The 22265-nt window shown below is 32.6% G+C and overlaps 1 protein-coding gene across 2 annotated transcripts in view; it reads right to left on the bottom strand.

The window, feature by feature from the left end:
- The window catches only part of LOC114337315 (serine proteinase stubble), a 578368-nt gene that overhangs the window by 13465 nt on the left and 542638 nt on the right, over positions 1-22265 (bottom strand). Inside the window, exons 6-11 of one of the 2 annotated variants that reach the window (XM_050645522.1) lie at positions 18998-19114; positions 13898-14200; positions 11476-11606; positions 8440-8525; positions 6851-6957; positions 784-1081 (exon numbers count right to left, since the gene is read on the bottom strand). In XM_050645522.1, the coding sequence (XP_050501479.1) occupies positions 784-1081; positions 6851-6957; positions 8440-8525; positions 11476-11606; positions 13898-14200; positions 18998-19114 (1042 nt within the window). Of the gene's footprint in view, positions 1-783; positions 1082-6850; positions 6958-8439; positions 8526-11475; positions 11607-13897; positions 14201-18997; positions 19127-22265 lie in introns of both variants that reach the window. The other variant, XM_050645521.1, reaches the window with a different exon arrangement.

Raw genomic sequence — 22265 nt, 5'->3', positions numbered from 1 at the left:
GTTAAATCTGACAGTTGTCACATTTTATCTTCAATTTGGAATAAAAACAAATCAAATGTGTTCCTTTCATTTCCTTGCAATTATACAGATTATATTTGTAATATTATTATCTAATTAAAAAAAATATTTTTTTATTATGGCGCCATCTATCGAGAACTAGAATAACTAGAATAAATGTTATAAAAATGTCACCGACGAAGTGTAATCACCGACGTGCCTTTTTTTCTGTCACATACAATTTAATGCGTTAGAAAGAAATCGAAAAACTGTGACGCACTGAAAGATGATCATGAGAAATACTGTATATTTACATTTAACTATATGTAATATAATAATATAACTATACATAATGTTATAACATATTTAATACAATATAACTTGAAAAATAAACACAATATTAGGTATAAATTCCAATTAACATAAACGTCAAAATTTTTAGTAAACAAGATATAAACGTAAAAAATATACTGACATTGTTACAGTTAAAATTCCTTTAAAAATTTTTCGAAGTTACTTATTGACATAAATTACAATAATTATTGTATTAAATAAACAACTTTAAGTAATTTTATTTGCAGTTTATATACGATTAATATTAAAAGTGGCATGCGTCACTTGAATCTAACTTCAGCCCGTGAGTAATGACCCGTGAGTAACTTCAGCCCGTGAGTAATGAATTATTACTCACGGGTACAGTAATGGGTGCTATTATCTAGGAAAAAATAGCGAATAATGAGCATGTTATTAAACGGTCGTAGAAAAAATAAATTAAATAATAGATACCTCTTGTAAAACTGAAGGCAAAGTACCACCTTCACTAAGCCTACCCCATCCAGTTACAGTGGCGTTTTCTCCTATAAGTAAATCATTAGAGGCAGGTAAGCAAATAGGCGAAATGTGTGGCAGGAACTCCAGTGGTTTATCTACTTGAACTAAGGCAAGATCGTATTCGTAAGTGAAGTAGTTGTATTTCGGATGGACTATCTTCTGTGAAACTCCCCGTTCGACGTAAGGAAGCTGCTCTTGAATATTAGAAAAGTCGTATTCTCCTACTCTTATACGGATTTGTGATGTAAGTAGGCTAAAAATATAAATACAGATAAATCTTATTACAATGTTAAGACGAAAATATTATTAACCCGGGAGTAGTCGCGCTCACTTCTGTAACGTCGATAGTCGCGTGTGAGATTCTATCTCAAAATACGTATATTAACAAATTTTTATTTTGTACTATACTTCACGGTTTCTGCTCTAAATTTTAAAGAACTGCTTGGATTGACATGAAATTTGGCACACGCATAGCTTACATGTCAAAGAAAAAAGTGATATTGTGCCGATGTGGGCTTTTGCCCTGGGGTGACTTTCACCCCCTCTTGGGAGTGAAAAAATATATGTCCAAAATGAGTCCGGAAATGGATAAACTGACTAATTTTAAGTAACTTTTGTTCAATAGAGGTTTTTCGCCAAGTTAACACTTTTTGAGTTATTTGCGAGTGAATATGTTCATTTTTCAACAAAATAACTACATTTTTAGACGGTTTTTCGAAAATAACTTAAAAAGTCAGTATTTTGTCGAAAAAAACGTTTTAGCAAAAATATAGCATGTAAAAAAGTAAGAAAATGGTGTACGCGTTAGGTTTCTGGACCTCGTAGAACCAGAATTATTTCGAAGTAAAATATCCAAAAAATTAAGCACTTTTTGGGGAAAACCATTTTAACTTTTTTAAAGTGTTTAAAAAAAGCTTTATTTCTGCTTTTATATAAAGTTTCTAGCATTAAATTTAAGCAAGTTAAGGTCAAAATAAAGTTGGTCCCTTTTATTTTGGCAAAAAAAATCGGGAAGACCACGCCCTAATTAGCAACTTCAATTAAATTAATCGTTACCGCTCCACAAATTATTTTACTTATGTTGTGTTTATGTCATCTGTAAGTTTCATCGATTCAAAGTGCTTATTTTTGAAAAAATTTGGTTTCAAAATAAAATTTTTAAAAATTTTAATTTTGAAAAATATGCTTTTTTTCTAAATACCTAACTTAAAAATTGTTAGAGATACCAAAAATCTCGAAAAACAAAAAAAGTCAGCATTGCTTTTCTGAATATCATGTATTTTTTTGTTTTTCTGTTAGACAAAATTGATTAAGATTTGGTGTTTCTAAATTTGCATACATTCGTGATCAGTGACTCGTTCAACCCCTTTTAACTACAGCCCTTTCAAAAATAAGGACTTTGAACCGATGAAACTTACAGATCATATAAACAATACATCCACGAGTCAAGAAACTTGTGAAGTCGTAACGATTAAGTTCATTTGAGGTACTAATTAAGGGGTGATTTTCCCGATTTTTTTACCAAAAAAAAAGGACTAACTTTATTTTGAGCGTAACGTGTTTATTTTTGATGCTAGAAATTTTTTTTATGAAACAAAAATGAAGTTTTTTTTGAACACTAATTTTTGAAGAAGTTCTAATGAGTTTTCCCCGAAATGTGCTTCATTTTTGGTTATTTCACGTTAAAGTATTCCATTTGGAATTTGACGAATATGAACCTATTTTTAATTAGCTATAACTCTGCTTGTACTAGGTGTAGAGACGTGATATGTACACCATTTTTTTTTTAAATTTACAGGCTATATTTTTGCTCAGAATGTTTTTTCGGAAAAATACTTAATATTTGAGTTATTTGCGAAAAACCGTCTAAAAGCGTGGTTATTTTGTTGAAAAAATGAATATATTCACTGGTAAATAACTCGAAAAGTATTGACTTAGTGAAAAAACTCTATAGAACAAAAGTTACTTAAAATTAGTCAGTTTATCCATTTCCTGACTTACTTTGGACGAATATTTTTTCACCCCCAAGGGGGGGGGGGGTGAAAACCACCGCCGGGGCAAAAGCACATATCGGCACAATATCACTTTTTTTCTTTGACTTGTTAGCTATGTGTATGCCAAATTTCATGTCAATCCAAGCGGTTCTTTAAAATTTAGAGGTTTTGCAATATTTTACCGTTAAAGAACGGACTACTATTTCTATCTACTTTTTATATTGAAAATATATATTTCTAACAATTTTGTTACAAAAACCTGTGTTACAGGCCACATTCCAACATCGGCCACCTGTCCTAACGGCCAGTTTAAAAATTTCTCAAACCAATTATAATATGTAGACTACAAAAACTGGCAATACCGTTCACCTTTCTATATCGGCCAAGAGTGCTTTCATTTTTAGTGGCCGTTACTGACAAATTTTACTGTACGGTAAAACCTGTGTTAACGGCCACCTGCCAACATCGGCCACCTGTCCTAACGGCCAGTTTAAAAATTTCCCAATCCAATTATATGTAGACTACAAAAACTGGGAATAGTGGCCACCTTTCTATATAGGCCAACAGTTCTTTCATTTTTAGTGGCCGTTACTGACAGGTTTTACTGTATTACGAAAAAAGATGAAATGTGAGATTCTATCTAACGGCGCGACTACTCGCGGGTTAAAGCTAATTGGCTCTCCCCAAAGCCATAAATTCCACAAAAAGAAGAAGAAGAAAAAAATTCCTACGCATTACTACACCCTTCCTTGAGGCACTTACGAAATTTTTTCTAAATTGCAAAATTTTTCATCAAGTTATCGCGAAAAAGGATAAAAATTGAGATTCTATCTCACCGCGCGACTACTCGCGGGTTAAGAGGTTATATTTTCCATGCAGTATACGTATGGAGTCTGAATTTTTTTGAATCAAACAGGTCGCCGCTGCGAAATCAAACTGGCATTAATCCAAAAGAGACATTTTTCACCAGAGCGTTCCAAATATTTTGCAATTAATTTTTTATCGCTTATTACAGTTTAATGGACACTAGGGGTACCATTTGCTTGGATAAAAGTATTTATTGTTGAAGTATTCATAGCAAATAACCAGGTAACTGGTAACTGACTAAATTCTGAGAAATATGCAGATATGTCACTATGACTTAAAAATGTGATCACGATTTGCACTTGAGCCGCAGTGACAAAATATGCCAACAACTTAGATCTAAAATATGAGATAATTCAGTTTTACTTGCATGATGCGTAACCTTTCATCTTAAAGTTTAGGAAGCGACCGACGCATTGGGCAGTAAGTGTGTCTTCTGTTAAGCAAAGTGGTGATTAAAACATTATGCCAACTGACCTTACGCCATTTGTGGGACTTTCTTTTGACCTTAATTTTATAACGGTTTGGCGCAAACATAGACAAAGATAGAAGAGAAATATTTTGATACCAATATCTCAAAAATCGATGTTTTGCACTTATGTCGGTTTATTTTCACGGAGACGAAGTGTTCAATCATAATACATTTTGCAGGCAAACGATTTACCCCCATAAGCAGAACATAAACCGGCTAAATTTTTCTTGCATTTCTACTGCACCTAACTGTTTTTATTCGATTTTGTAACATATTTTTCAAAGTTAATGTATTTTTTAAAATTTTTTTAAATGAGCCGGAAATTGTTATTTACAAATAACTAAAAAAAAAACAATTTCACCACGAATCACTGCGGAATCAAATTTGAAAATGAATCTTATTCAAACAAACACTTTTCGCCTTTTTTAGTGTATTTTGTACATATTCTATTTTTGAAAAATGTCTTCTTTGAGTTGTTTGAAATGTTTTTGTTGAAAAAATGCATAAATTGGTGATTTTTCGATCTTTTTTTTAAACTGCTGAATGAATTGCGATTCTATACACAAAGATTTATAATCACTAAATCTTCAAGTACAAATAAGAATATATTCACAAGGATAAGTGGTTTTTATCTTGCCAAAAACATAGTTAAATTATTTTAACAAAGGCAAAGCAAAACATTTCCACGCGTCTCGCGCCTTTATCGCGGCAACAGCTGTCCGCTTAGCAGTAAACTGCTCGAAAGGCATATTCGAACTATAAATGTTTGGTTGTTAGCAAATTCCGTCCCATTTGGAATAATCTAAAAAAAGTGAACGTTAAAAAAATACATAGAACCAAATAAAGAATATTTGGTGCTGTAGAAATTAAAAAAAAATCGGTAAATTCCATTTCTAAGTATATTTTAGGGGTAAACCGCTCGCCTATAACAAATGCTTAAGGGCATACGCGCAAAATGTCGCCTGTCAAAATGTTCAATGTGTGTTAAATGTATTTATTTTTTTCGAATCTTGAGAAAACTATTAAGTATTTTTGAAAAATATAAACGCAGAATGAAAGATTGCATTTTTATTGAGGGCCGAAAGTCCCTGAAAACTTCTATAATGTTTATTTTAATAAGTTACAGGGATAAGAATATTTCATTCAAAAAAAACTTTTTGTTTATTCTAGGGGACTTTCGGCCCTCGGTAATAACTTATTATTTAATTTTGCGTTTAAAGTTTTTAAAAATACTTATTAGTTTTCTCAGGCTTTTAAGTTATGCTTTATTCTCACTTGGCTGTGATTTTCTTAAATATTATCTACTATGGACTATGGTTCGTTTTTTAAATAGGAGGAGTAACATAAGAAGACTGATTTACACCGGGTAAACATATTTGGGCGGCAATTTTCAAAACATCCTAATTTTTGACAAGAAATTATTTTGAATGTTTTTGAAGGTATACTTCTTTAGGCGCGATTGGAAAACATGCTGAGAGTGAATTTTTATAAAAACGACAGTAAGAAGTAAAGTGAAATGAAGTGTGAAAAAAATATATTGGAGTTTTTAGTAAATACATATATTTCTTATAATTTTTATGTCTTTGGATTTGTCTTCTTTGGAAATAGGATAATTAGTATTAAAATATGATAAAAAGAAAATTAAAAATTTGTGTAAAAATCTAACGTTTCATAGACAATCTACAATTCATGAAGGGAAAAGCAAATGCGGGGATGCTACAATGATGTATTAGGTTATTTTTAATTTTTGTATTATTTAAAGACTTAAAATTAGTTTAATATTTAAATAAAAATATCCAAGTAAAGTTATAAGAAGAATAATTTCCAATAAAAATGTCAAGAATAATCACGAAAAGATCAAAATATTAACACGACAAAAACATAGACTTATATATTATCATAGACGTCATTCAGAGCGAAGTGACGACACCATCTTTTTTTTTATTAATGCTGTTTCACTCTTACGGCATAGAAAAGCTGCGACAGTTGTCCTCCCCTTCCGTGCCTATAATCATACTTACCAGTCCAAGAGATACCACAAACCCAGTCCAAGAGATCTTGTCGTCAGGAAGCGCGGAGGTTAGGCTCATTCTATGTTAATATATACCTCTATGGATAAAAATAGATAACTCAATAGTTCTCAATAATGACACTTCAAACAAACTTTAAAATTTGACAGATATTGCTTATGTGTGAATTCGGCTTTATTTTGACTAATCAGCAGGCATTACTTTTCGCGCGTTCGTTCAAATCACTCCTCCTATTTAAACAATGGACCATAGTCAGAAATACGCTTTTCCATGTTCATTTTTTCTTCATCTGTTGGGTACGGGCCTAGTGTAAAAATTTTTTTTTAGATGAACCATGCTATTCCTATTTTTTATATATTAATAATAAAAAATATTCTATATATTTTTGCACAAGGTGGACCGCCGTGATCACATTATTCTCATCTAATGATGCTTTCCTAAGTTAATTTTACCTAATTTGAATTGACTAAATTGTTCCATTTTTAGTACCTATTTAAATGGTCTACGCAAATTAAGATATTTAAAAGATTCTTAGATGATAACACTTTGAAACCTAAGTGGTAACTTTTCAAATTTCTTTTTGTGGAATTGTTTCAAGGTGAAAAACAAGAAATACAAAATATTTAGATTTTAAATTTACCTAACACATATAATATACTTACTCATCAACACAATGTCCGGCTGTCGCCATCCAGTTTTCATTCAAAACTGCACCTCCACATCTATGTGTACTTGAAAATCCAAAAAAAGAAGTTCTCCTGACTGATACCTAAAACGTGAAATGTAAAGGGGGTTATGTTGGTTAAGGATTACCTGTAAGCCATAATGTTTATGCACATCAAACTTAAATCAAGACAAGTTTTATTATGCTGTTTTGTCAAATATTCACCATCATCAATCCATGAAAACCCTTTGCAGGTCTTGGCCTGTTCTAAGATCTTCCGACATTCCGATCTTCTATAAGGTTTATGCATTCAATTTGAAGCTTTATCAGGCATCTTCAAGAGTAACATGCAGAATTATTTTAAAAAGATGACGTTTGATCAGTTTGTACAAATCATGACTTACGGCGACGAATCAATTTCTTAACCCAACCCACAGCAACCAGCTCAGAGTAGTAAAAAAAATGGACTGGATGTTATTTGGTATGACTCTCTAAGACAGGGTTAGAAATGAGGTAATAAAAAGGACAGTACATGGATACAATGGACAGACAAAACAATCGCTGGGAATTGACTGCAAGAGACTCAAGAATGACAGAGCTGGAAGGAATATGGGGAGTTCTATATTCAACTTACGAAGCAGGATAGATGAAGACGTGCCAATTAGTTTCGTTTGTGATAGGTATGTCGGATATGTATGGTAAATAGAAGGTTAGCCAAGAATATTACTTTCAGGGATACCGTATACAGTGGAACCTCGATTATCCGCCAGGGCACCAGACCAAGGGTATGACGGATAATCGAAAAGACGGTTAACAGAACATTAAAAAAAATAAAAATTCATAGTATTATGGTGACACACTGAATTATGGTGACACACAGATATTGACTAATAATAATTATTATTGTGCTGTGCGTTTTTATTTTCGGCTTGCGATTCTAAAAATAGAACTCTAAAAGCAGGGTATCATTTATCATTACCTATTTAAATTGAAATTTAATCCAGAGCCCTGAATAAAAACAAAAATTACGCATAAAAAATGCGGTGGTGGCATAACTGCACGTGCACATTTCAACGAATTTCGCTTGACTTATCGCAATGCTCAAACAAAATGAATTGATGACTAAATTTTTACTTATGTATACAATATAACTTATGTATGGACCCTGACGGTTAACAGATGTGACGGTTAATAGAGAGACGGATAATCGAGGTTCCACTGTATTAGTAGTTTCCATAAAATTTCTAGTCCTCTTAATAATAAAATCATTTTAAAGTGTCATTTATAGCATTTAATTTTAAAAATGAAAAGTCAAAAAATAATGTCTACTATTTTTGATTGAGTTTACCACAATTTCAGTTAAAAATACGTTTATTTTGATGTTTCGATTTTCATTTTGGAAATAGTTCTTAAAATATAAATTACACAAATTGTTTTGTTTTGTTACGTGGTAGTTTTAAAAAAATCTTCCATATTTTTGTATTTCCAAGTAAGAAATGGCAATGAAAAATAAACGTATTTTTAACTAACGTTGTGGTTAATTCACATTGAATATAGTATTATTAAACTGCCAAACCATATACAGACCTGCCAGGGCCACCGCCCGAAAGGTGCGTTTTTTCCTCCCACTATTCTCGTTTGGGGTTTGGTGAACATTTGAGGTACTCCACAAGCTTAAAATAAACACATAATAATAATTTAACAAAATTGATAACTGGATATTTAATAAATAGGTAGATATACATAAGAGGTATTTAGAAAAAGGAGAAAGAATTCTAAAATATTTCGTAAAGAGCTTGATACTGCTTTAAAATCGGAATTATTAGATTGTTATACTCCGTGGCGTTACAACCCTTTGTGTGTTTTAGCCGACTCGGCAACATACATTTACGCTTCTCGGTCTTGAGCAATATCCATCCAGTTCTCCACGCCTACACCTTTCAGGTCTCCTGCTATATCTCGCCACCTGAGTCGTGGGGGTCTACGTGGTCGTATTCCAGTTGGGACTTTTTCCTAGATTGTTATAGCGGCTTGTTTAATATATTTCGTATCTAGTATTAAACACTGTTTCGTATCTAGTATTAAACATTTTTATTTTGTTATCGAAATTTTCCGGTGTTATTATCAATGCATTCTGGAAGGGATTAATAAAATGAATATTACCCAAATGTAAGTTGCCATCTCTTACTGTACTGCTTATCCATCGACCCGTCTAATTTACCAGCGTATTCTTAATATAGACATGTGTTAGGTCAGCGAACTTAGGTGTATCTGTGGGCCAATAAATTGTTTTACTACTTTACTGCATCCAACCACTTCTTCTCTGGATGTCCTCTTATTTTTTACCAATTTCTCCCTTCTTAAGTATTAATATTTCGGTTCTCTGGCATTCGTATAATGTGACCAAGCCATCTAGCTCTTTGGGCTCGTATTTTCGCATTCATTATTGATTTTCCATATATCCTCATTATTTCTTTATTTATTCGTCTTCTCCAAATATTCTCTGCCGTCTGGATTCCTTCGAAGATTTTTGTGGAAATATTCCATTCCCAGATTTCTATTTTTTTTCTTCTTGATAGTTTATGATTCACGTTTCGTTGGAATGCGTCAGTGTGGTTCTAATAACTGTCTCGTAGTCTCGTAGTTTAGCGGTTCTTGACACATCATGTTTTGCTTTAAAAATATTGAATTTAGTGACTATCGCTCTACTCCTCTTTATTAATCTTTGTCTATCACTTTCGCTCCTACATTAAAATAATTAATGACTGCAAAACATTCGATATTTTCGTAGCATACTTTTTCTTTATCTAATTAATGTGTACCTATGTCAGTGACGAGTATAGTCGATTAGCAATCTTTATCTTATCTACAGCAGTGCGGAAAATTTGCACAGATATTTTGTTAAACCAGGTTCTGAGGTTCTTTAACCAGAATGTCTTCTGCTCTCTGGATCTCCCTTGTAGGAAGGTATTATATCTGTATTCATTTTGCGGCATATTCTTAGTTTTATGCCAAGAGAGAGGTTGTCCGTGCGCTCTCCTATTCCTTGATTTGTGGTCTTATAATGTAGCCGAGGTAGTTGTAGTGCCTCACTCTTTCTACAGGGGTTTGATTGACGTCTTCCATTATTTTTTCTTGCTAATGATCATAAGTAGAACTCGGGAAATATGCAATATGCATTTTAAGTGCATATTTGCATATTTTGTATAAATTGTATACATAAATGCATATGCATTTATTTAAAGTGTATATTTTCAGATATATTATAATATGGACAAATATCTGAGGATATAAGTAATGCAATTTAACGAGGTAGGTAAAAATATCCCTCTTAAATACCCCTTATTGGTATTAGCATATTAGTTTCCGTTAAGGAGGTGCAAAAAACGAACAATGTAACTAAGTATTTGTAGATTTGGAAATTAATGTCTGAGTAACTTTTTTTTACTCAACCGATACTAACGGAAAAATGTGTGTTATTGTTAAGTGATGCTGCGCCATAATATACGATCAAAGCTGGACAACATTTAAAACTATTTTTTCCAAATTTAATACACGTTACTTGTTTAGCACATGCTTTAAATAAAGTAGCAAAAACTGTAAGGACAGAATTCCCAATGGCCAATACCCTTGTATTAAATATAAAAAAATTAAAAGCCCCTCTGCGAGTAGAGGTGTATAAAGATTGTTTACCTAATGTGCCTTTACCGCCTGAACCTGTGATGACTAGATGTAATGGGGAACATGGCTAAATTCTGTAAATTTCATAACTAATAATTTTGAGTGAATTAGAGACGTCATTTGTAGTTTCGATGTAGATAGCTCAGGTGCTATAAACAGTGTTTGGATGTCTTAATGAACCGTTAGTAGAAAGTAATTTGGCACATATACAAACCAATTTTGTAAATATTGCTGAATCAGTTACTAAATTAAAAAAGCGAAATATTTCATTAGACGAAAGTATTGAAATTATCAATTCATTAACTGAAAAAATTAAACACCTTGGGGAAACCAACAAAGTGTCTTTTATTTATATGCATAAAAGCATATTTTAGTGCATAATATGCACTAAAAACCCTAAAAACCCTAAAACCCTATGCACATAAAAACCCTAAAATATGCATGCAAATATGCACAAAAAACAATTGAAATATTTTTTCAACTGTTTTTTGTGCATATATGCATGCATATTTTAGGGTTTTTAAGTGCATATTTCCCGAGCTCTAATCATAAGCTTTGTCTTCGTTATGTTTATGTTTAGTTCATACGGTTGACTGTAAAACGTGATTTTGTTCATAATGACTTGTAGGTCTTCTAGGTTGTTTGCAGATTCTAGGATGTCATCTGCATACCTCATGTTGTTTTTGCGTTGCCCGTTTAGTATAATGCCGTTTTCAGTTGTGTACACAGTTTCGCTAAATATTCTTTCAGAGTAGAAATTGAATATCGGAGGAGACAAAATACAACCTTGTCTCTCTCCACGCATGATTTTTACGTATTTGGTATGTTAACCTTCACGGCAATAACAAATTTCACCCTTACATAAATAATTTTAATATGCAATTTACAATACACAAGTAACTAAAGGACTACATACGTAAATATCACTTTATGTATACATACGTATATCAACACTAGCTGCTGAGGTTGTTGACATAGTTACACCACCAGAAGTTGATGAAGGCACTTGAGTTGGCATCGGTGTAACTTTTTCCGATAGTGATGTAATCAATTGGGGCCTCAGTGCTTCTGGCCTAAAATTTCAAAATATAGATTTTATGATCATTATGTAAAATAAAATTGACATGAAATATGTCATACAATTATAATAATCGCATGATTTTTGAATAAAAATGTTACTTTTTTAGGAACCATAAATATGTGCAGATAATTAAGTTACGTCAAATAGAAAAAGAACAAAATATGCCAATAATAGTCTATATTATGTATTATTTGTGATCCATGTTTAACTTTAAAATTGTAATCAAATTAAATATGATACAAAGCTAAAAGACCGTAAGATCACAAAAGTGCAGTAAAGTAGATACAGTAAAAGAGTTACGAGTAAATCTGAAAAAAAGCATGTGATATTGTACCGATATAGAACTACTATGGAGAGACTTTGAAGAAAATTTCATAAACGCGATTGTAATAAGCGCTATGAAATAATTATGTATAGGTGCAAGAGCCAGAATAAAACCAGCAATAGAATATCACGCGACTTCATGACAACAAAAGACTTAAGATAACTGCCTTTCCCCAATTTCATAATATATTGACGAAGCCCTGAGGAATGTGGTAATGAGTAAAAAAATGTGGTGGTATATGTTTGCTAATAAACGATTAACATAACAAAGGCATTGCAATGATGATGTCAGAAAAAGGAAAAATGCTCTCTTACAATAGGAGGCAATATCTTAAGGAATTATATTACCGAGATTTTACCAAATCTGATTTTACCAAAGGTACTAATTTTATTCAGACCTGGGGCCAATGGACATTTTTAAAAATGTTTAGCTGTTCTCGCCGGCGGCGCTGGGTTTCAAACCCCGGCCTACCAGCATGCGAGTTAGACATCCTACCGCCTGAGCTACGCCGGCCCTAGGACGTAAGGACATAATTCATTCATGGGAAAAGAAGGATCAGAAGAAATAATTGATAATGTAAGTCGGCTAATACAGTTTTATGCACAAACCAGACTATAATAGGTGGAAGAATCCTTAAGCACAAAAAACACCAAGAAACATGATACAGAAATCAAATGAACTGATCCAGTCAAAATAGAAAATTTAATACAAGATGTTAGGAGCCGATGAGGATCAGATGCAAGACTATATTACATGATAGTCAGTGCCGAAATAAAGATGAAAATATCCAAAGACAAAAATCAGAAGATAAATAGAAGAAGAAGATATATAACTTTTCAGCATGTAAAAACAAGAATCAAGTTTACACAAAGACTCAAAATAAACCAAACAGCAACACTTCAAAATAAGAAAAGAAGGAGCTGTAATGATATAATGTCAAAAACCCAAAAAATGGATAACCCGAGACACATTACAACACAACTAATAGAAGAAAGAAAGACAATAATAAAAGAAATGTTACAAAAAGAAGCAACCGAAGAAGCAAAGGCGCTAAAAAGAAAATACAGCGAATAATATATAGTAGTCAAGAAGCATTCCAGAAAATAAAAAAGGAATTGCTTTAATTCTATGCTGAAAATGTCAGAAATAGCTGAGAAAGAAAACGACTTAAGGAAAACACAACATTAGAAAAGGAAAAACGCTAAAAAGTAGGAAACAAATCAAAGTAAACAAGTATAATGTAGACGAAGAAAAGTGGCGAGAATGTTGAACTAATTGGTCAAACACATGAAACTACTCGTTTATGTTGAATAAAACTGGCAAAAAAATTTAACATTTGTTCAGATTTATAGTATAAATTATATAGGAAGGCTATATAGTACTGTGGTACTATTAATAGTACCACAGTAAAAATATAAAATACTAATAATAGATGAGCGGCACACCCAAAAAAAAACTATTTCTCGAGATACTGACCACGGAGAGGTGAATGGCCAATTTTAGTCATACTGTATGTTTTTGATGGTGCTGAAAACGAAAATGAGGTTTATTTTCAATTTTATGTGGGTGAACATTGTCAAAATCGCAATTTTACCGTAAAAATAAAAAAATGACGCTTTTGCGGTTACCTGGTTACAAATCGGTTTATAATTATTGTATTACCGGATTTTATAAAAAATTTCCGAACTTTAAAACACATTTCCTCTACTTTTTACTTTTATGCTTGGTATTATTTCACACTAAGCCCTTCAATTATTACATTATTCTATTACCAAAAATTATTTTAATTCACGGTTTCAACAAGTAAACAAATCTATATACCACACCAACTTTTGATTTTACATTAAACTTTTCTACACTTATGAAATCTCAAATATATACAACAAAAACACAAAAGCGGAACATTAATGAAAAGCGATATTTAAATAATATAAACATTAATAGATTCATAGTCTTACCTTTTAGTAGTTGTAGGCTTCGTAGGCTTAAAAGAGTATTTTGTAAAATATTTATCAGGCACGCTTTGGACAGGTTTCTTCGTAGGCTTATTTTTAGTTTTAGTAGGCTTCTTTTGTTTAGTTATTATGCTGGATTCAGTAGTCAACTGCCAGTTTAGCAAACCAGATACTTCTCCTTGCTGCGTACTGTGATTGGATGTTATGAACGCAGGCTCGGTCGTCATTTGCCAGCCAGGTTTGGTGTAAATCAGATTGGCTTGAAGGGTGAATTCATCTTCAGTGTTCATCGGTCGTATACTGTGCCTAAGAAAAAAATCTAAGAAGATAAATGCATTCTAAAGAGTTAAATAAATCAATAATTTTATTTATTTTATTTAATCAGTTAAGCCCATTCGTACCTTTCGGTGTTGGGCTTTAAATCAATAATTAAATACGTAATTAACTGATACCAAATAGAAGAAGTAATAAGATTTCACAACTTATTCCGTAGCAACATAGATATAGACATAATAATAGAACCATCGCAAAAACCCTTCTTGAAATAGGTTATGAGAATTAAAGGACTAAATTAAAAATAAAATTTGCCAATGGCATAAGAATGATATTTTTCTGTTACGAGTAATTTATTCAAAAAGATATTTTAATGCTAGGGGAGCCCAAGCGGGGATTGCAATTACTCGAGCGCCTCAGATTATCACATGGGGAGAAATATTGTACTATTTAAAAGTACCTCTACCATATATTGGCCGTTGTTAATACAGGGGAGTTCTATCCTTAGAAAAATTCGAAATCTTCAGACAAGGTACGTTAAGTACATGCAAAACAGTGTATATTTCAAAAATCTGACGATTTGGGTGGGGCGTGAGAAAATGGGCTAGCCACAAAGTTTCACCAAGAACAAGCGAATATTTCGCGAAATAAACGTCAGATCGAAAAACTAAAAAATACGTGTTCAATATTTTTCAAAAATCTATCGAATGGTACCAAACACGACCCCCACGGAGAGGGGTGGGGGTAAATTAAAATTTTACATACGAACCCCACAATTTCGCGAAATGAACATCAGATTTAAAAACTGAAAAATACAAGTAGTTATTCAATATTTTTGAAAAATATATCGAATGGCACCAAACACGACCCCACGGAAGTGGAGTGGGGGGCTACTTTAAAATATTAAATAGGAGCCTCCATTTTTTATTGCAGATTTAGATTCTTTACGTAAAAATAAGTAACTTTTATTCGAGATATTTTTAATTATGGATAGATGACGCTATAATCGGAAAAAACGATTGTTGGAAATGGAAAATTAATTTAAAAAGAGGAAATATGGAAATCTTTATTTAACTTTTTTTAGTTTTGGGGCCTAATCTTCACAACCCAATAGGTCCCCATAACGCTCGAGTAACTGCCAATTTGGCATACTTTACTCCCGTACTATAAGGAATAATCCTAAAAGTCAATTAAACCTAAAATTCAATACAGACAAAAAATTACCGAATATGACCTAAGGTATTAAGGTGTGAATATTTATAACAGAATATAAGCGTTGATTGGTTTTAATCAACGATATTAACACTACTTTTGACAATGAATTATTGAATCCATGAAATAAGAAAAATCTATTCGCCGTGTTCTTACTTTAACAAAGTTAGAGGTTAAATGCTTTATTCTTTCGCCTATTGGCAAAGTCATAAAATTCATTAATAATTTTACTTAGAACTCCTTTTTACGTAAAGAGGAAATTGGAAACAAATAGGTTTTAGAGAAAAAGTGTAATTAGTTGATAGTGTCGATATAAAAACTGGAAGTGGCTGGCGGTCTAAACAAAACATAAAGATGACAATGTTCAGTTCAATAATAGGTTAATACTTGGGCAGCAAACAAATTTGTCTTGTGGTATATCTCTATTCATTCTCAGAAAAACTCAAACTGTCATGTATAAATGCTGCACTGTTTTTTCAGTGGATTACACTGAGGAAAAAATTTCATTTTTCTGTTGAAAAGAAAGTTTGTTAGTAATTTGGGGTGTTTTATAGTCAAACAATTAAAAAATCACACAATGTACCATAATTCTCGTCCATCTATCGTTGTCCTGTCGTACCACGTGTCATAATAAAAAATTCGATTTCATTTGTGCAATTCTTCCAATTTCCTCTTTCACATTCGTACTGCTTCGCGCGTCTTTATTTCGTATATTATGTTCTCTCAGAGATACTAATAACATGGCTCGTTTGATGGACCTCTGTATTGTTCTTAATATATTGGCTGATAACGTGATCAGGTCTGCATACTATATACGTCCATCAAGTTAGCAGAATAAAGTCAGCAGAACACAGTTATTCTTATAACATAATTAAGTGTAAATAAAATGCCAATTTAATGTACCAAGATAAAATTTATTGCTCTTTTTTTACAGTTATCACATGTTCTGCTAACTTGATAACCAAGCTAGCAGAACAGTAGTTGCCAAAGTATTCTCTGAATTAAATGCAAATTTAATGTTTCAAGAAAAAATGTATTGCTCTTTTTTTTTAAGTTATCGCATGTTCGACTACTAAAATCTGCTATATTTTCTACCAGATTCTAAAATCTACTAGATTTAAAATTTTCCCACTAAATCACAAGAAATTCTACTAGATTTAGTAGAAGATCTACTAAATTGGCAACCCTGAATATGGTATAAAAACTTCTATTGTGCAGTGAAGGAAAATGGCTCTACAGTTTCTAATCGCATCTGCTTTTGGTATTAGTTATTGGTAAAATTCCCACGCTTTATTAACTTCTTAATAAAATTTAATATTCCTAGAAAAAAATTATTGCTCTTTTTTTTTAATTTATCGCATGTTCTGCTAACTTCATAATCAAACTAGCAGAACAATAGTTCGAAAATTGATAAATCATTTATAGTTAATTGAATGCCAAAGTATTCTCTGAATTAAATGCAAATTTAGTGTTCCAAGAAAAAGTTTATTGCTCTGTATTTTTAAAAAGTTATCCCATGTTCTGCTAGTTTGATAGCAGAAGAGTCGTTAAAAAATTGATAAATCATTTATTATAATTGAATACCAGAGTATTCTCTGAATTAAATGTAAATTTAATGTTCCAAGAAAAACTTTATTGCTGTTTTTTTTAAGTTATCGCCTGTTCTGCTAAGTTGATATTAAGCTATAATAATGATATAATAATTACTACCACAATCAGATGCGATTAGAAACTCTAGAGCCATTCTCCTTCACTGCACAATAGATGTTTTTGTACCATATTCAGGGTTGCCAATTTAGTAGATTTTCTACTAGATCTAGTAGAATTTCTTGTGATTTAGTGGGAAAATTTCAAATCTAGAAGATTTTAGAATCTGGTAAAACATATTATAGTAGATTTTAGTAGTAGAACATGCGATAACTTAATAAAAAGAGCAATAAATTTTTTCTTGGAATATTAAATTTGCATTTAATTCAGCTAATACTTTGGCATTCAATTATAAATGATTCATCAAGTTTTGAACTACTGTTCTGCTAGCTTGATTATCGAGTTAGCAGAACATGCGATAACTTAAAAAAAGGGCAATCAATTTTTTCTTGGAGCATCAAATTTCCATTTAATTCAGGGAATATTTTGATATTTAATTATAAAGGATTTATCAACTTCTTGAACTACTGTTCTGCTAGCTTCATTATCATGTTAGCAGAACATGCGATAACTTTTTAATAAAAAGAGCAATACATATTTTCTTGGAACACTAAATTTGCATTTAATTCAGAAAATACTTTGGCATTCAATTATAGATGATTTATCAAATTTTTGAACTACTGTTCTGCTAGCTTGATTATCAAGTTAGCAGAACATGCGATAACGTAAAAAAAAGCAATACATTTTTTTTGGAACATTAAATTTGCATTTTATTAACACTTAATTATGATATAAGAATAACTGTGTTCTGATGACTTTGTTCTGCTAACTTGATGGACGTATACTACGTGTTATAGGTATCCGGAAATAACTGTTAAATACCTACCCTTCTCTTTAAATTAACCTTTCTGTTTTCCAACATAAAATCCAAATTACTTTCTTATCCGGCTTAGTCATTGGGTAGTAATAATCATTTCAACCTCATTTACTCACCTGCTGATTCTGGCACGCAGACATGAGAGCTTGGTGCATACTGAGCAGAAGGAACCCCTAAGACCAGGTTCCTATGCACTTAGTCCGTATGATAGGGGTGATACAATGGAGCCACAGTATGAGGTCTAAGTGTCTGAAAGGCTCACAAGTGGGACCTGCCCCGATGTACCACACAATACCATACGATACCATACCATACCTCATTCGCTGCTAGTATAATTGTATCATCTGATGAATGCAAGTCACTGATTGTTCTGCCTTCTATAGTGATTCCTCCATTCTACTCGTCTAGTACTTTTCTCACTATTTCAGAACATAAGTTGTAAAGTAATCGTGGTAGTATCCAGCCCGGTTTTGTTCCTTTTCTTTGTTTTGAACGCATTTGAGTATATTGCATTTACTTTAACTTTCGCTGGGGTTATATTTTTATAACGCACAGATTTCTTATTAGGTTCCCTATGTGGTAATAATATATTCTATATTTTGCATTATACTTCAGATATGATCCTATTTTACAGAATCGAAAGCCTTTTTATGAAAAACAGAGGCGAAAGAGAGTAGCATTGGTATATTGTGTTCCCTTGTTTTTATGTTATTTGTCTGGTGTTCAAAATCTGCTCAATCGATCCTTTTCTTGGTACGAATCCGTATTGTTCGGCTATTTCTGAAAGTAGAAAGTTCTTCAGTTGTTAATTGAATATATGTAGCAGGATTTTGCTTACATGAGGAATAAGGGCACTGATTCTGTTTTTGTTACATATGGCCAGTGATCTTTTTTTATGGATAGGGATAAAGGTTGATTCGCACCACACAGCAGACGATTCACTTGTGATCCATATCATAATAATATCATATTGCACATATTTCAAAATTACCTAACATGTAGAAAATATAAATTATGTATTTACCAAAAATCGGTAGAATTAGGTACTCGCGATCAAGAGCCACAAAATTAGTCGATATAATTTATGATCTTACCTAGGAGGTGGTGTCGATATCCTCCAGGAATGGTCTGGTTTCTGATTGGTGGACGTTGCTAAAGTTGGAGAAGGTGTCGCTAAAGACGATCTAGTGGAATTACTGGCCTGCTGGTGGCTGTAAAATATCCTTAAATAAAGTGTGCCATCGAAGGCAGCAAAATTAATTAACGTGTCGACAAAATCTACAGGAAAGTAGTCGGTAACAAATAGCGTGTATGTTTATTGCATAATTAGTAACTACATCTATAATGAGCGTTAATTAAACAAAATAATGATTAACAAGCATCTAGACATCAAACAGATTTAAACAATTGTTAAGTATGTAAAGAAATATACGGCAACAATTAAGAGATTTTGAGTTAACCTGCACTACATAATATAATAAATAAATGTAATTAAATATACATAGGAGCTCTTTTTAAAAATATATATGTTTATTTTATATGCGCCCATAACACTGGAGATTTCTTGACTAATTTTTTTTATTTTTCTTGTCGTTAATTTCTTTTTTTCGTTTTGCATGACACTATGTCCAGAAACTCTACCGACAAACGAAGACAGGAGATTTATCACATAATTTTAAGACAATTTAACCCAATTTACCTAGTCCCAAAATGCTTCCCAAGGGAGCTAGAGCTCTTTGAAGATGGCGTCATGTAATTAGTTTTTTTTAAATACCTCCAGAAAGCTTCTATTTAGAAAATCGAAAATTGGTGTGCATATTTACTTTCCGAAAATTCATGGATTCCATCCATTGCGAATTTCTAGTACCGGTCAGAGGCGTCCGTTTTGGGTAGAGTAACGGTTATTTTATCGCATAATTTTTTTCTTTAACTTTTAAGCATTTTTGACACCGGAATATTAAATTGTGAGGTATTCTAGAACTAAAAGACTCTCTTACTTTAAGTCGATAGGACACCTGCCCAAAACGGGCGCATATGACCGGTACTAGAAATTAGCAATTAATGAAATCGATTCATCTCTGGAATATAAATAAATGTACCAGTTTTCGTCTTTCTAAATAGTTTTCTTTTGAATTTTTTTTTTGGAATTCAAAAGATGAAAAATTTTCAAATCGATTTTTCTAGAAAACGGTGTATCCTATCGACTTAAAACAAAAGTATCTTTTGGTACTAGAATACCTCACAATTTAATAATTCAAATTCAAAAATGCTTAAAAATTAAAGACAAAAAGTTATGCGATAAAATAACCGTTGCCCTTCCCAAAACGAACGCCTATGATAGGTACTAGAAATTCGCAATGGATGGAATAGATTTATCTCTGGAACATAAATGCGCGTACCAATTTTTTTTCTAAATAGAAACGTTCTGGAGGTATTTAAGAAAAACTCATTATAAGACGCCACCTTCAAAGAGCTCAACTCCCTTAGGAAGCATTTTCGGGCTAAGTGAATTGAGGTAAATTGTCTTAAAATTATCTGAAGAAACTTCTGTCTTCGTTTGGCGGTAGGGTTTCTGGAGACCCTGTATAAGTAAATGATGAGATTAATCAAGGTTATCATCAAATACTATACTCTATTAAGTACAGTACTTAAGAGTAACCGTATACAGATATTCAAAACAGATTTACGAAGGACAAAAGTAAGCCTGTTAAGAGATAAATAGTTTATTCTGGTAGTGAGACATGGAAAATGACAGAAACACAAAAAATATTAATTTTTGTTGACAGTGGATTCTTCTGGAATAAAATCAAAGCATTAATAGGGCAAAAGAAAATACAAATATAGAGCATAACAGATTAAGAGATAACATAAATAATACAAAAGCGTTCTTCTTCTTCTTCTTTTGGCATCATAACTCTGGATGGGTCTTTGCCTGTCTGGCTGTGTCCTTCCATTCAGATCTCTCTTGAGCCCTTCTCCTCGATTGTCTTATATTCATGGTTTTCAGGTCGTCTTCCACGTCATTCAACCATCTCGTCCTCTTTTTCGTCCCATATCTTCCTTTTTTCCGCCTTCCTACCGGCTCCCACTGTAAAATTTTCTTTGTCGTTTGTCATATCTTCTTGTCGCTGAACACGTGCCAACCATGACAGTCTTTGACTTCTCACAAATCTTACAATGTCATACCCTTCATTCAGTTCATTAACCTCCGTTTCTCCTGATTCTCCATGTGCCATCTTCCTCTTGCACCGGGCCATATATTTTTCTCAGTATCTTTATCTTGAATGTCCTAAGTTGGGCTTCATCTTTTTTCGTCATTACCCAAGTTTCACAACCATAGGTTACTACGGGTGCAATCAAAGTTCTGTAGATAGTCATTCTGGTTCTTTTGTCTAATAATTTCAATGTCATCAATCTTGTATTAGCATAGTATGTACGATTTCCACTGGAAATTCGTGCATTAATTTCACTACTTGCGGAATTCTTTTGATTGATTTCTGTACCCAGATATGTGAAGGCATCCACACGTTCAAAAGTATAGCTTTCTATTGCTATATTATTTTCTTTCTCAGGTGTTCTTTTGATGGTTATGTACTTATATTTTTTTCGTTTATTTTAAGCCCTCCTTTTTTGTGCTTCAGGATCAATTTCCTTGAACGTTTCCATTAGTCGTGTCTTGCTTCTCATAATAATGGAGACATCGTCTGCATATGCAGTAATTTGTACTGTTTTGATGTTTATATGGCCGGTTACATCGGTTTTAAGAACTAGGTTGAACAGTATGGTTGAAAGTGCGTCTCCGTCTCATTCCCATGTTGATTTCAAACAGGGGAGACAGTTCTCCATCTACTCTAACTGCGGCTTTTGAACCCCGCAACGTCATTTTTATAAGGCTGATATATTTTTTTGGTATACCTAGATTTCGGAGGTCTTCCAGCATTTTATCTCTTTTCGCACCATCAAAAGCTTGTTTAAAGTCTATATACACTATGTCGCATTCATAAACTTTCTCTTCTATTGTTCTAAGTATGAATATGTTGTTTGTAGTGGCTCTATTTGGTGTGAATCCATTTTGATAATCACCAATTATATTTTCGGAGTATTCTGACAATCTAGTGCAGATAATGCCAGAAAGGATTTTGTATATTACATTTAGCAATTAAATTGGTCTGTAATTCTGGCATTGCCTCTCAGCTCCTTTTTATATATTGGCTGTATAAGACCAACTGCCCATTCCTCCTGCATTTGCTCCTTGCTCCATACCAACTTTAACAGGTAACGGATTCTTTCCCAGAGTTCGGGTCCTCCATATTTCAACAATTCTGCCGAAACTCCGCATGTTCCTGGCTCTTTACTGTTTTT

This window comes from Diabrotica virgifera, chromosome 3, assembly GCF_917563875.1.
Source record: "Diabrotica virgifera virgifera chromosome 3, PGI_DIABVI_V3a".
NCBI classification, from domain to species: domain Eukaryota; kingdom Metazoa; phylum Arthropoda; class Insecta; order Coleoptera; family Chrysomelidae; genus Diabrotica; species Diabrotica virgifera.
This window is presented reverse-complemented; position numbering and strand designations above follow the sequence as displayed.